This window comes from Sparus aurata, chromosome 23 (assembly GCF_900880675.1).
Source record: "Sparus aurata chromosome 23, fSpaAur1.1, whole genome shotgun sequence".
Taxonomy (NCBI): domain Eukaryota; kingdom Metazoa; phylum Chordata; class Actinopteri; order Spariformes; family Sparidae; genus Sparus; species Sparus aurata.
In genome coordinates, this window is record NC_044209.1 from 10,627,069 (window position 1) to 10,639,205 (window position 12,137).

The 12,137-nt window shown below is 41.2% G+C and overlaps 1 protein-coding gene across 2 annotated transcripts; it reads right to left on the minus strand.

The window, feature by feature from the left end:
* Positions 1-263: 263 nt before the first annotated feature.
* nubp1 (nucleotide binding protein 1 (MinD homolog, E. coli)) lies at positions 264-11,892 on the minus strand. Of its 2 annotated transcripts, XR_003982743.1 has the most exons (11): positions 11,795-11,892; positions 9,231-9,335; positions 8,939-9,072; positions 8,347-8,415; positions 8,047-8,079; positions 7,862-7,952; positions 7,619-7,773; positions 5,028-5,138; positions 2,304-2,490; positions 1,608-1,812; positions 264-1,546 (listed from the first exon to the last, which is right to left on the minus strand). XR_003982743.1 is itself a non-coding variant. In XM_030408189.1 (10 exons), the coding sequence occupies exons 1-10, from the start codon at positions 11,823-11,825 to the stop codon at positions 1,760-1,762; spliced, it is 969 nt and encodes a 322-aa protein (XP_030264049.1). In that variant the 5' UTR covers positions 11,826-11,892; the 3' UTR covers positions 264-1,759. The 2 variants fall into 2 exon arrangements, 1 of the variants encoding a protein (XP_030264049.1); XM_030408189.1 differs by having other exon boundaries at positions 264-1,812.
* Between the last annotated feature and the right edge of the window lie 245 nt (positions 11,893-12,137).

Consider the following 12,137-nt stretch of genomic DNA (forward strand, 5'->3'; position numbering starts at 1 on the left):
CGCGCGTGCACGCATGCACGCACGCATGCACGCACGCACAAAACAAACTGGCAGGACTTGGCAGTAGAGGCCTGGTGGTGAAACTGATTGCACCACTTAAGCTGTCCACACAGCCATAATCATTATCAGTGAAGTCCAATGGCAAAGTACTGGAGGGGTTTAACATTAACGACAGGTGATATCAAGTGATATTTGAATCATCCACATATCGAATAAAAAAGGTTTGTTCACAGTTTGATAACTTTGACAGAAAAGTGCTGAAAGAGATTTCATGTTTGGTCATTTATTTCACTGTCAATCAGTTAAAGCAAGAACATTACACAAAACAACATGTGTTCAAAACAACTGTTTATAACAAAATAATAATCAAATAATCAAATAACCCTCCAGGTTATGCTGGATCAATTTGTAACTACATTTGGTTGGTGAAGGAAATTAAAAACGTTGGTACATTTCAACTTCTGCTACTGTGGATTCAGTTTTACTTTCACAGGACATGGCAAAACAAAGCAAACCATGCACCTGGCCTGAAGGGTTAACATTTACAGATACAGTCCCCTCATTTCAAATGTGGAATGATTACAATCTTAGAGAAAACAGAATCAAAGTTCATCTTGCGATGATGCCGCTGTACTTTTTCTTTTGATCATTTAAATCCCACTGATGGCACCATCGTGTGACTTCCTCTCCCTGCTCACTACTGATACTCAGGAGCTATTGCTTAAATATCATTTATAATGTGTGTTCATAATTTTCTTTATGAATTTAAATCTTAAATTTAGCACTTTCTTACATTCTAATCCACTATCCTGTTCCAGCTCTTTCTGTTTGTAACTCTGTACCTAAGCGACATGGAGACTGCCATTGTCCCTACAATGTGTGTGTGACGATGAAAAAACAACTTGACACTTGATTCAGTGTACCTGGGCCAGAGGATCCACAAACACAGCTTGGGTAATGGTTAATGAAATGGTTAAATGTTTGACACTACGGCTTGACATACTACACGATCAGTGATTTGACTTCCCCAAATTCGCCTACTGCAGCACATCAGGGACAGTTCCTACCTCTTTTTATCAACTACAGGAACAGCCAGTGTACATTTTAGATTTTAGGATGCATCACAGAATCCACAACAGTCTCACAGACCAAAAAACGACAATGTCCAGTTGTTGTAGATTTACTTATTCAGCATGAATCAATGGGCTTGTTGCTTAAAGCCACTTAGAGGCTGTAAAATGCTGCAATACTGAGAGACAACATAATAACACATTGTTTATTTTGGTCTTTTACAAAGGATTTTTGGACAATTACATAAAAAACCAAAACATTTATAATTGCCTATTATGAATTATATAGTAAATATCCCTCTTGATTATATAAGTATTTATTTTAGCTTAAGGAGAAAGGTGTAAAATACAGAGTATCTCCAGAGTGGCCGTTTGAAGTTAAATATTTGGAAATGCAGCCACTGTTGTCAAAGTTAAGTTCCAAGTGCTTATTTAGATAAATGAACTCATTGTTGTGAAGCTGTAATTACTTCTACATAGTGACTTTATCACACAGTGGAACACGTCTCTGATCACTGATGCGATGTGATGTTGAGGTCGTTCTCTGAGACTTTGGTGAGTGTTGCATTATTGCTCTTATTTGCTCTCCTTTGTGCGTTTCTTATTCAGTAGTGAATCATTTCTACCACGCTCTCATCAGGTGGCTGGTCTTGGCGTTCTGGTCCAGTATGGCCGCCCTCAGTGTGGGTTCAGCTGGTGCTCTGCTCCTCTGTCACACGGTTGGAACAGTAGTCCTGAATACCTGTTCGAGGAGACGGGAGAGGAACGAGACCATGACTATAACGTCCGTTTGATGGACTTGATGAAGAATTCCAAAGAGACAAGCAAGCTATTATATTAGATCTTTTTGTTTGTGTGTGTGTGTGCGTGTGTTTTTCTGCAAACGCCCTGAGTGAATCATCTGTTACACAAACCGCATCAGATTCCTCTAACTTTTATCTCATGATGCAAGTACAGTTATTGAATCTCAATCACTCCCTCTTCCGCTTTAGCCGACTGGTTCCCATTTGCAAGGCATTCACTTCTTCTTTCATTACATTTAATCAGGAATTGGGACATCATGTAAACCATCCAGTCATCAAAAATAATAAGGGACTTCGGTGGAAGCCACAACATGTCTGCGTACGCATAAGACTTCCCTACCAAGGAATATAACACAATCCACGTTATGATGTGAAAAGTGGCAAAACACGAACTGAAGATGCTTGAGTATGTACTCTCGGAATCACTCACTCTGCACGATGCTCTGGTAGACTTTGGCAGCAGGGGAGTCAGGTACTTCGTTGATGAAAGACTTGCCCTCGTCACAGCTCCGCGCTATCCTCGGGTCTAGAGGTACTTTTCCTAACAGGGGTAGGTCTAGATCTGCGCACATTCTCTCAGCACCTCCGCTGGTGGGGGGGAAGATCTGTGACGTGTTCTAAAGGAGAGAGGACGAAGACAAATCGAAGTTATGTTTGCATTTTCATAGATTCTATGGACCATAAATTACATAGGTTTGAGCTACTGTGCTAGGGCTGGGAGATGTGGCTTTAAAAAGGTGCAATATGTAAGAACTTACTAAAAATGTACTGACATTACCAGCAGAATGTGATGAAAACAACAGTGTTGGCGTTGAGCTAAAGACATCTATGTGTTGTGCTGCAGAGATATCTTCTGAAGTTAGCTTGCTAACCAGGTAGCCCTTGCCCATCTTGTCTCGTAATACCACTAATACCACCACACAAGTCAAGAGGCTCAGAAGCTCAGACAGAGTCAGCTAATAGGACCGCTAACTGGATTACACCTGAGCTAACCAGCTGACAGCAGCTACAGTTTGAAGCAGTTAGCAGTTTACACTGGTGATAGGCTACCCCCTTATTTGCTTGGTGTATACATTTGACAGGTGGCTATTTATAACATATTGCACCTTTAAAATATTATCATAGTAGTTTTAAGCTATTTTGACTTACATAATGTATCTCAATATTTGAAATCTCTTCAAAAGCCTTTCATAAATGCAAGACTGGGTGACAATCATTTATCACAATATTTTTTTTTACCAAGGCTGTGTCCGAAATCACCCACTCATTCCCTACTCCCTAGTCACTACACAGTGAGTCCAACATAGTGCACTATATAGTGAGCTCAATGGCAGAAAGAAAAACGGACTTTCGGACACTACTCCGGCGCCGTTAATGATGTCACTACTGTCGCGCAGTTGAAATGTGAATTGAAACCTCCATGCCTCCGTCCGCAGCCCAATGCATGACGGTAAATATTGCTTGGTTAGTGACCATTGGTTGTACACTACTTTTCGCGATGCATTGTGGGATACTTTGAGTGCACTATATAGCACTACAAAATGGCGTAGTCACTATATAGTGCACTATATAGTGAGTAGTGAGTGATTTTGGACACAGCCCAAATGTCTCAATATTCATATTGAAACTAGCGTACGGATAACTATTGCTATATTGACAAAATATTAACACGGTAAGGTTTTTGATGAATACTCATTATTAATGTGGATTTAATGACTAAGTGAGAAAATTAGAACAAGAACAACAGCCTGGTAAGTTCACAAAATCACATCACTTCACTGAAATATAGCCTTCAAAAGCAGGAAAAGACAACACTAACGCTATATTAAGAGAACACAATGTTCAGAATCTAAAACATGTAGTCTAATATCAAGATATTGATACAATGTCAATATATTGCCCAGCCCCATAGTGTGCTGAACTGAACTATGACACGTGTTTCTTCCTGTGGGACGGATCAGACAGACTTCCTACAGAAAATGTGCTGCAGATTGGTGTGATCAGTATCAGCTCAGGAAAACACAGCAAAGGTGCCCGTATTGGAAAATCAGTCCTTTCCTGCCTTAAATAGGTATCATTAAAATGAGCCAATTCAACAGCATCTAATGTATTACATTTTCAATGGGATGATGATGGCTGATCCAGAGGCCTTCCATTAACTATACCATGTTAGAGCACAAATGCAGTGAGAGGGAAAACATAAGAAGTCTGAAGAAAACACACAGAGTTTTGTTTGCTATAGCATGTTTGTTGACACGTGCATGAGGTTGAGAAAAGCTGCACACTGCATGCTTCCTTTGTGGCTGATGGGTGACACTAACCTGAATCAGAGGAGACACATTCAGACATCCTGATAGGCCGTACAGCCTAAAAGGGACAGTTCAGCCCAAAAATCAACATTCATATCTTTCCCCTCCCACCTGTAGTGCTATTGATCCATCTACATTGATTTGGTGCGAGCTGTCAAGTTTTGCAGATGTCAGCCATGTAGATGTCGGCCTTATTTCCAATTTCACAGATCTAAACGGCACTTGGCTTGTGGTGCTCAAAAAGCCAAATAGGGCGCGCAGGTGGTCGAGTGGTTAGAGCTCATGCCACATACGCAGCCGACCCCGGTTCGATTCTGGTTGGAGGTCCTTTGCTGCATGTCACATCCCCCTCTCTCTCCCATATTTCCTACCTGTCTACTGCTTAATAAAAGGTGTCTATGCCAGAAAAAAAATCTTAAAAAGAAAAAAAAAAAAAAAAAGCCAAATAGTACATTTGAAAGCTCAACATCGATATCTCTTTCCAGAAAACATAATCCTTGTTGGTCTGACCTTGTTGTGAGCAGTTTCATGTAGGAACTACTTTCTGTCTACCAGACTACACCGGTTCCACCACGTCTGTCAACCCCGTTATTGTTTAATTTGCAACCTCTGTTCCTCTTTTACTGTGTGTGCTTTGTTTGGCCGTCTGTTCCGACATGTGTGTGACAGATAGCTGTCCAATTTCTGACAGATACACCTGAGCTCTCTTTTCTACATGGTTGTGTCATACATTTTTTTAAAGAGATAATCAGACACAGCGAACTGTGATGATAAAATATCGACTTAATCCTGATTGACCACAACTGTGTGACGTGTGTGTCTGTGTGTGTGCATCAGTCAGTGACCTTGCACGATGGACAAACAAAGCCGCTCATGTTCTCCACCACACCGATGATCGGCAGCTTGACCTTTTGACAGAACCGGATCTCCTTCCGCACGTCTTGCAGCGATACCTCCTAGAGAGAGAGAAAGAAACAGAAATAGGCAGACAGAAAAGAAAAAGGGCAAAGAAAGAGAGAAAGGGAGGAAACCAAGACCCCGGTGGAAAAAGCGAAAGAGAAAGGATTAGCTCAAATTGTTTTCTCTTCCCTCGCAACGGCTATCACGGTTCCCTAGAGAAAAAAAACAATAAGCTGACATGCTTTCGCCTGGAAATGTGTTGTTTAAAAAAAAAAAGAAAAGATTCTTCTCACTCTTCTCATACTTTCGTTATCGCAAGTTTGGAAACCCGTCTCTTGATATCTCACGCACTGGCTTGTTTGCCAGGGTAATTCCCGGCTCATGTGTGGTTAGTTTTGGTTAAGTGAGAGCTGAAGGAATGAGGAAGTGCTTGTTCTGCTGTCTGACCTCACCGGCCCCGGTCTAATTTAAGTATCAGGAAGTGTTTACTTTGATTAAGTCTTTCAATAAATACGGTGACAACCAATTTGCTTGCGCATAACGGCAACGTAAACAAGAGCACAAGTTCAGTGTGACAAACCCTTTTACATTTACACTATGCAAGTATGTGTAATATCTTGTCAATGTGTAAATATGTGTGTCTGTGGGTTGCTATGCCATCAGACTCCTTGGTGCCTCTTTAGTTAACACACCGCACCTCATACTGAAGGTGTGTCCTGTCATCCGAACAATGCAGAAGCCCTCATCAAACCAGGTGAGGACACTGTGCTGTTTCTGTGTGTCAGAACACACAGTTTATACCGCCTGTAGATTTCACAGAATGTACACCTGTGTGGAAGTGGACTTGCAAGCGCACAGGGTTGTCTTAATACAGTGTTCTGTATTTTATGTAAAGTGCTGCTCCTATTTGACTGCTTTTATTGTGTAACGTGTAATCAAACGACTAGTAAACATGTTGGATGATAACTTTATATGGGGCTATGAAGGCTTGTTTAGGCACACTGTAGCCATTGTGGCTTTTTATAGGTTTGCGATAAGAAAGCATCCTCTGTTGCTTGCCATATTGTGGTTGTATTGTGCAAGCAGGTTACTTCTTGAGTAACGCTGTAAAAAGAAAAGTGCGAGGGACAACAGCAGCTTGGTTATGGCTTTACTGCCAATCCTTCTCCAGTGAATGTGTGACTGTTTTACAAAAACAAAACATTAACTTACACAAATACTGTGAACCGTGCTCTGTTTTATCTCTTGTTTCCTCGCTTTTAAGTTTTTGGGCTTTTTTTTTCATATGTGCTTTGCTACAATGTCCAATATTGTTGTTCCATTTAAATGTATATATGTGTCTATCGTAGCTGTCGTTACACCTGCCCAGGGAACTGGGAACTAGGACACTTACAGCGATGTTGTCCCTGTCACTCTACACTGTATAAATAAATAACTATCAACAATTTAATGTTTCTTCAATGTTTCAAAACAGGATACTCATGTCATGTAAACTGTATTTGCAGCACATTCATCATTTCCAAATGTTTCCAAATGTTATAATATTATAATCACGGATCATAATCATCATTGTCATCATAGTCAGATAATCAGGTTGTATTTAACTTTCTGAATTAAATCATTGTACTACATTTATCTTAACCGTTGTGATACCAGGAGCTGTCTTGTCTGTGTAAACGTTTTAGCCTTGTCCTGTTTATTTTGTAATGTAATGTCTTATGATATAGGTTCTTATATTGTATGTTTTTTGTTAGGTGTCACATGTGAGATTGTCACAAAGTAAAGTTTGTTGTGGACCCCTGGAATTCTAATGCGTCTCTCAATCTACCCCATGTGGCCACACTTCACAGAATTACTTTGCATTAACCCCCAACGGGTGTGTGACTTACTGAATTTAGCGGCGTGTCAAACGTGTAGGTGTAGAGACGTCTGGTGACAGTCACCAGACCGGGGGGGGTTTCCAGGAAAGATAAAATGACATCTCACCAACACTTTGACCTACAATGTACCACTGAGGTCTCTTGACTCAAGGCAGAAGTTATTTTTTTAGGGACTTAACAACAATACTTATCAAATCTAATAAAAACAGCAATGTCAGTGTGCTGCAAATGTTGTGTCACAAAGAGGCAGATTATCCACGTGGAGAGCAGCGCTAAGATCTTGTACGGCAGTTGTAGCGATGTTGCGTTATGAGTAAAGGTAATGATTCCTGCTTTTAGCCCGCTATCACGTCTCATTTTTTGGTCCGTTAATATCGTTGTGGCTTTTAGTGTCACTCTCACTATCATTATTACTGTTTGGAGTTACAAAAAAACCACCACTGAACGACTGAACATCTCCAGGTGGTAGGCAAAAAGTTATTCTGGGAAATGTAGTTAATCACAAAGTGAGGCGCAAGCAGTCAAATTGGATGGAGAGAAAGTGGGCGCAGACGGAATCCCCCTCTACAGTTGCTGTAAATGCCTTTAATGTTACTTACTGCAGTAACTGTCACAGGATTTATGCCTGAGCGCGTGTGAGCGTGTGTGCGTGCTACCTGTGGTGTGGTGATGATAACGGCCCCATCGACGTGGGTGGAGCTAAGGTACTGGACAATTGACAGGTGTTCATCAGAGGTGCCGGGGGGTGTGTCCACAATGAGGTAATCCAGGTCCCCCCAATCTACATCCCTCAAAAACTGCTTGATCATCCCTGGCAGAAGAAAAAGACGTAGATTATATAGAGGGAACACATTTAGAAAAAGTGAAACACATTTCGAAGCACACACAAAATCAAATACCATTCTTCTTGGGGCCTCTCCAGATCACAGCATCATCGGGGCTGCTGAGCAGGAAGCCGATCGACATCACCGCCAGATTGTCATCCACATACTACAACAGACACAGACAGACACATGCGAATTGATGATATGTGCAATATCTTAAAGGAGTAAGACATTAAGCTTGAAAATTTTAATCGACTCACCACAGGAGACCAGCCTGAGCCACTCTGGTGAACCTGCGCAGAAGAGGACAGATTGAGGAATCATTTTACAGCACAATGAAAGTTGTAAGCCCCTTCAAGCTACACACACAACAATATAAACATTTTATTTATATACATATATATACACTAATAAGCTTTATTCTTGATGCAGCCATAGCAACAACATCTGCATGAAGAGAATGAATGTTATATGTCGTGGAAAAGACCAAAGTAGGTGTAATTTATTTGGGAAAAATCTCACAAGCTGTATCACTGTTAACAATTCTGCCCTCAACTCACCTGTTCACCCTCTAAGCCCATGATCCTCGGAATGGACGGACCACAGATATCTACATCCAGCAGGGCGACCTATAAACACACAGAGGAAGCAGAACTGTTCTTATCTTAGACTCAGTTTTGTAATCCTGCATTTCTCAAGAGCCACACTGAGAATTTCCAGGCTCTGTGTGCTAGAATATGAGACTTTTTGTAGCTTGAACAAAGAAACCTAAAGGCTGGAGGGATAAAATTGGACACCAGAGGGAGGAGAAGGAGGAAGAGGAGGGGGAGTATGGCTAACAGAGCCGTATCCACATTTGTTGTACTACACCTCTTCACGTATGCAGCCGGACGGGGTTTTAGCAAAGGCAGAGACACTGTGAGATGCTAAGAGTTATTGATATGTGCGGTCACATAAAGAGGAAGTTGCTAAATGCTAAACTGGGTGTATGATCACAGCTTTAGTTGTCTGAAATGTATGACCATAAAACTCTGTTGAGCCAAGTCTGCAGCAACCTCTAGTGGTGTTTATTTGATCTCTACGGGTCACAATAACTGGGATTGGGTTAAACGTCAGTATGGCCTTGATTGTTTTAATTCAGTTTTATATTACCTCCTTCGTGCTGTCACTTGCGAGGGTGTGGGCCAGGTGAGCGCTGAAGGTACTCTTCCCTACTCCTCCTTTCCCAGACAGCACGAGGATTTTGTGTTTGACCGTCGACAGCTTCTCTCCGATCTCCGCTATGGCTGCAGATGAGACAGGTGGAGGAGACGAAGGATGCAGCAGAACAAGACACTCAAATGAGACAAAGCAAGCATCCACTGAAATATTGGTTTTAAACTACTATTTCTACTGGCCTTACTGTATAGAGTATATAATTATATATAATTGTTGACAGTCTTACCAGGGTCAGGGGCCTTGGTGGCTCCAGAAGCACATATCTTCTGGTTGGGGCAGCCCGCACATGACGATGACTTCCCTGCTTGCTCACTTGTTGTACCCGGGCAGTCTGAAAGGATTCAACAGAGATCAGCTGTAAGTGTGTCTAGTTTGTCAGATAATCTTAAACTGATCAGAAATGGATTACATGTTGTGGTTCTGGTGGTTTAAACTCTGGTGGGGACGCCAATTCAAACGCCTGCTGTGCAGACAAACTTGGGACTTTCCTAACATACCCACTAGCCCCATTCACACTGCCGTTTGCATGCGGGGATCCTGCGCCAATTCTCCGCACCCTCCACTGTGTGAAAGTTTCAGATGCAGCGGGGTGGGAAATTTAGCTCCGGCGCTGATCCGCCTCTGGAGGTAGTATCAGGGCCGCATTATTGGTGAGCCGTCCCAGTGTGAACGGATAATCCGGAGGTGCGGAGCGAGGGCGTGTCGATCTGACTAGTCAACTGCACAGGTCCTTCACTCAACTAAATACAGAGCAATGTACCACAAAGCAACGTTACAGGACCAAACAACAGTAACATAGTGACTGTAACTGTCTTTGATAAACTTATATGAGGAAAACAAATACCACAGCAGTACGTGGAGAAGCGTCTGTCCTCCGCCTGTCCTCCCGACTCTTCCTCACATTTCTGCCCAAAAAACAGCGCCTGTCACCAGCAAAAACTTTAACTCACCGAGTGTTTGTGATGAAAATAAATCACAGCGACCATCAGCCCTCTTGACCTAGACTTCAGTGAACTATCCTCAGCCTCCGTCCCCGCAAGTGAGAGTCAGACAGCGTCCAGTTCACTGATGGCGATTATGTAATTATGTAATTTTCAGCGCGAAAAATGTAACTTCGTCACTTTCCAGGATGTTTGGTGGGTCAGTATCTCAATCACTACACATTATAACAACATCCACATGATTATAAACTGTCCGGACAGGGGGAACACCTGGGAAACACCGACATCATCAACATGACATGTACTGCCACACTTCTTTAGGAGCCGCAGCGCCGGCTTTCTGTGTGAATTACAGGCGGTTAGGCGGAGATGCTTCGCTCTGTGTGAATCACCATCGGTGGAGAATTGGCGAACGACCGGTCCGGAAAAAATGCGGAGACGCGGTGTAAAAAGGGCTAATGTGTTAAGCTGAATTTTGGGGAAATGTGTATTAAATTAGAGCAGCTACAATTAATACATTAGCTGTCAACTATTCAACTAAACACCAACAATGTTGATGGTGAATTAATTAGTTTGCGTGAATGTGTTTAAATGTTTGGTTTCTTTACTCCTGTATGACAGTAAACTGAATGTCGTCGGGTTCTGGACTAAACAAGACTTTTGAGGACATCATCTTTGGCTCCAGGAAATGCTGATTTAAATATTTTTTTTTTGTGACAATTTACAACTAAAATCCAATGGATTTATTAAAAAACAACAAATACAAATACAAAACAAAAAAGATTAAGGGTCTGGCAACTTCATACAGCTGTACTCCAAATACTTTTTGAGAATTTCTGAATTTCACCATTGTGATTTTGATTCCTCGTATGTTTATTCGAAACTTCACCGATGGCTCATTTTTGAAGGGTTTGGGTTCAAATTTGTCTCAAAATTACATATCTGTAATCTGTATCTGGACTGGTTATCGGGACGATATTCAGCACTTTCAATGAATTAGAATTGGTGAATTTTGCAGATAAAATAAACATACTTAAAAATGCGCTATGTTATGTCCCGCCTACAACAACATCTGATCGGTGACACGTCACATTTAAGATCTGAATAATCTGAAGTAAAGTAGTAGCAAATTGAACTTAAGATCAGTACCTGAGTACACTGCACTGTTTTTTCCTTCACTGTTTGTTGGCTATTTGACACACAGATTTTCATTTTTACGGCAAAGACCCAAATATGGGTTTTCAGTCTCCTTGATTTCTAATAATCGGTATCGGGCCTGAAAAAGCCAGATATAAGTCGACCCCTAATATCAAGAAGTAACTGATAGCCACTGCTGTCATTCCCACACTGAATCTTAACTGAGTCACAATGACTCAGCAACATTTCATGGATTCACCTTAATGTGGCAGCTTCTCACAAATGACAATATATTCAGAACTGTTTATTTTTCATCTTTCTGTGTATTTATTTAGGCAAAATTGGCCATTTTCTGCATTGGCATTAATCCGCATTAATATGACGTTTATCTAATGGCTCTAAGAAAACACTTTAATAACTGCGTCACACAACTTCACAGTTGAACAAACTTATGATTTGGATTGAAAGCTCCGACATTAACAGCACAGGAGTGTATTTCATATTTTAGCTAACTGATAACCTGCCTGGATAGAAAATAAAAAACGCTGAAAACAAAACAAACAGGAATATCGCAGTTAGTTCCACTGCTGCTAATAATAACGTTTGTTTAAAACACATCAGAGCAAAGATAACATTACAAAACACCAAATCGCTAATCAATATATGTATTACAGGTTAAAGTCACCTAAATAATACATCTTTAAAAACTCACGTTCTGGTGCGTTATCTGGTACGTCTGCCATCTTTGTGTCCTGCTGTGAAAGTCGTCCCCCTTCGAAGGTTCCGGTGTGCGCACAAGTTGAAACTTGGATGGATGGACACAGATTTAGCATATTTTCAGCGAGCACTGTAGCCAATATGTCACAATATGTTCAGCATATATGAATATATGTATTTATCTGGCGCCATATTCAACTGAATTCCATACAAACAAAGTTACACCGTGTTCCCCCCCCCCAATTTTTTTTCTATCAAAAGTAGAAAAAGTGCAAACAAGAACACTGAATACACAAAAATATTTCTTGATAATAATACATGGAGTTGTTTGGTTGATT

Bases quoted from the DNA above. Each gene is read 5' to 3' on its own strand.
- nubp1 (XM_030408189.1), bottom strand. From the start codon at position 11,825: ATGGCAGACGTACCAGATAACGCACCAGAAC. The intron at 9,336-11,794 runs GTGAGTTTTTAA...GAATCCTTTCAG, and splicing joins ACCAGATAACGCACCAGAAC to ACTGCCCGGGTACAACAAGT. The intron at 5,139-7,618 runs GTAGCACGCACA...CTCTCTCTCTAG, and splicing joins TTATCATCACCACACCACAG to GAGGTATCGCTGCAAGACGT.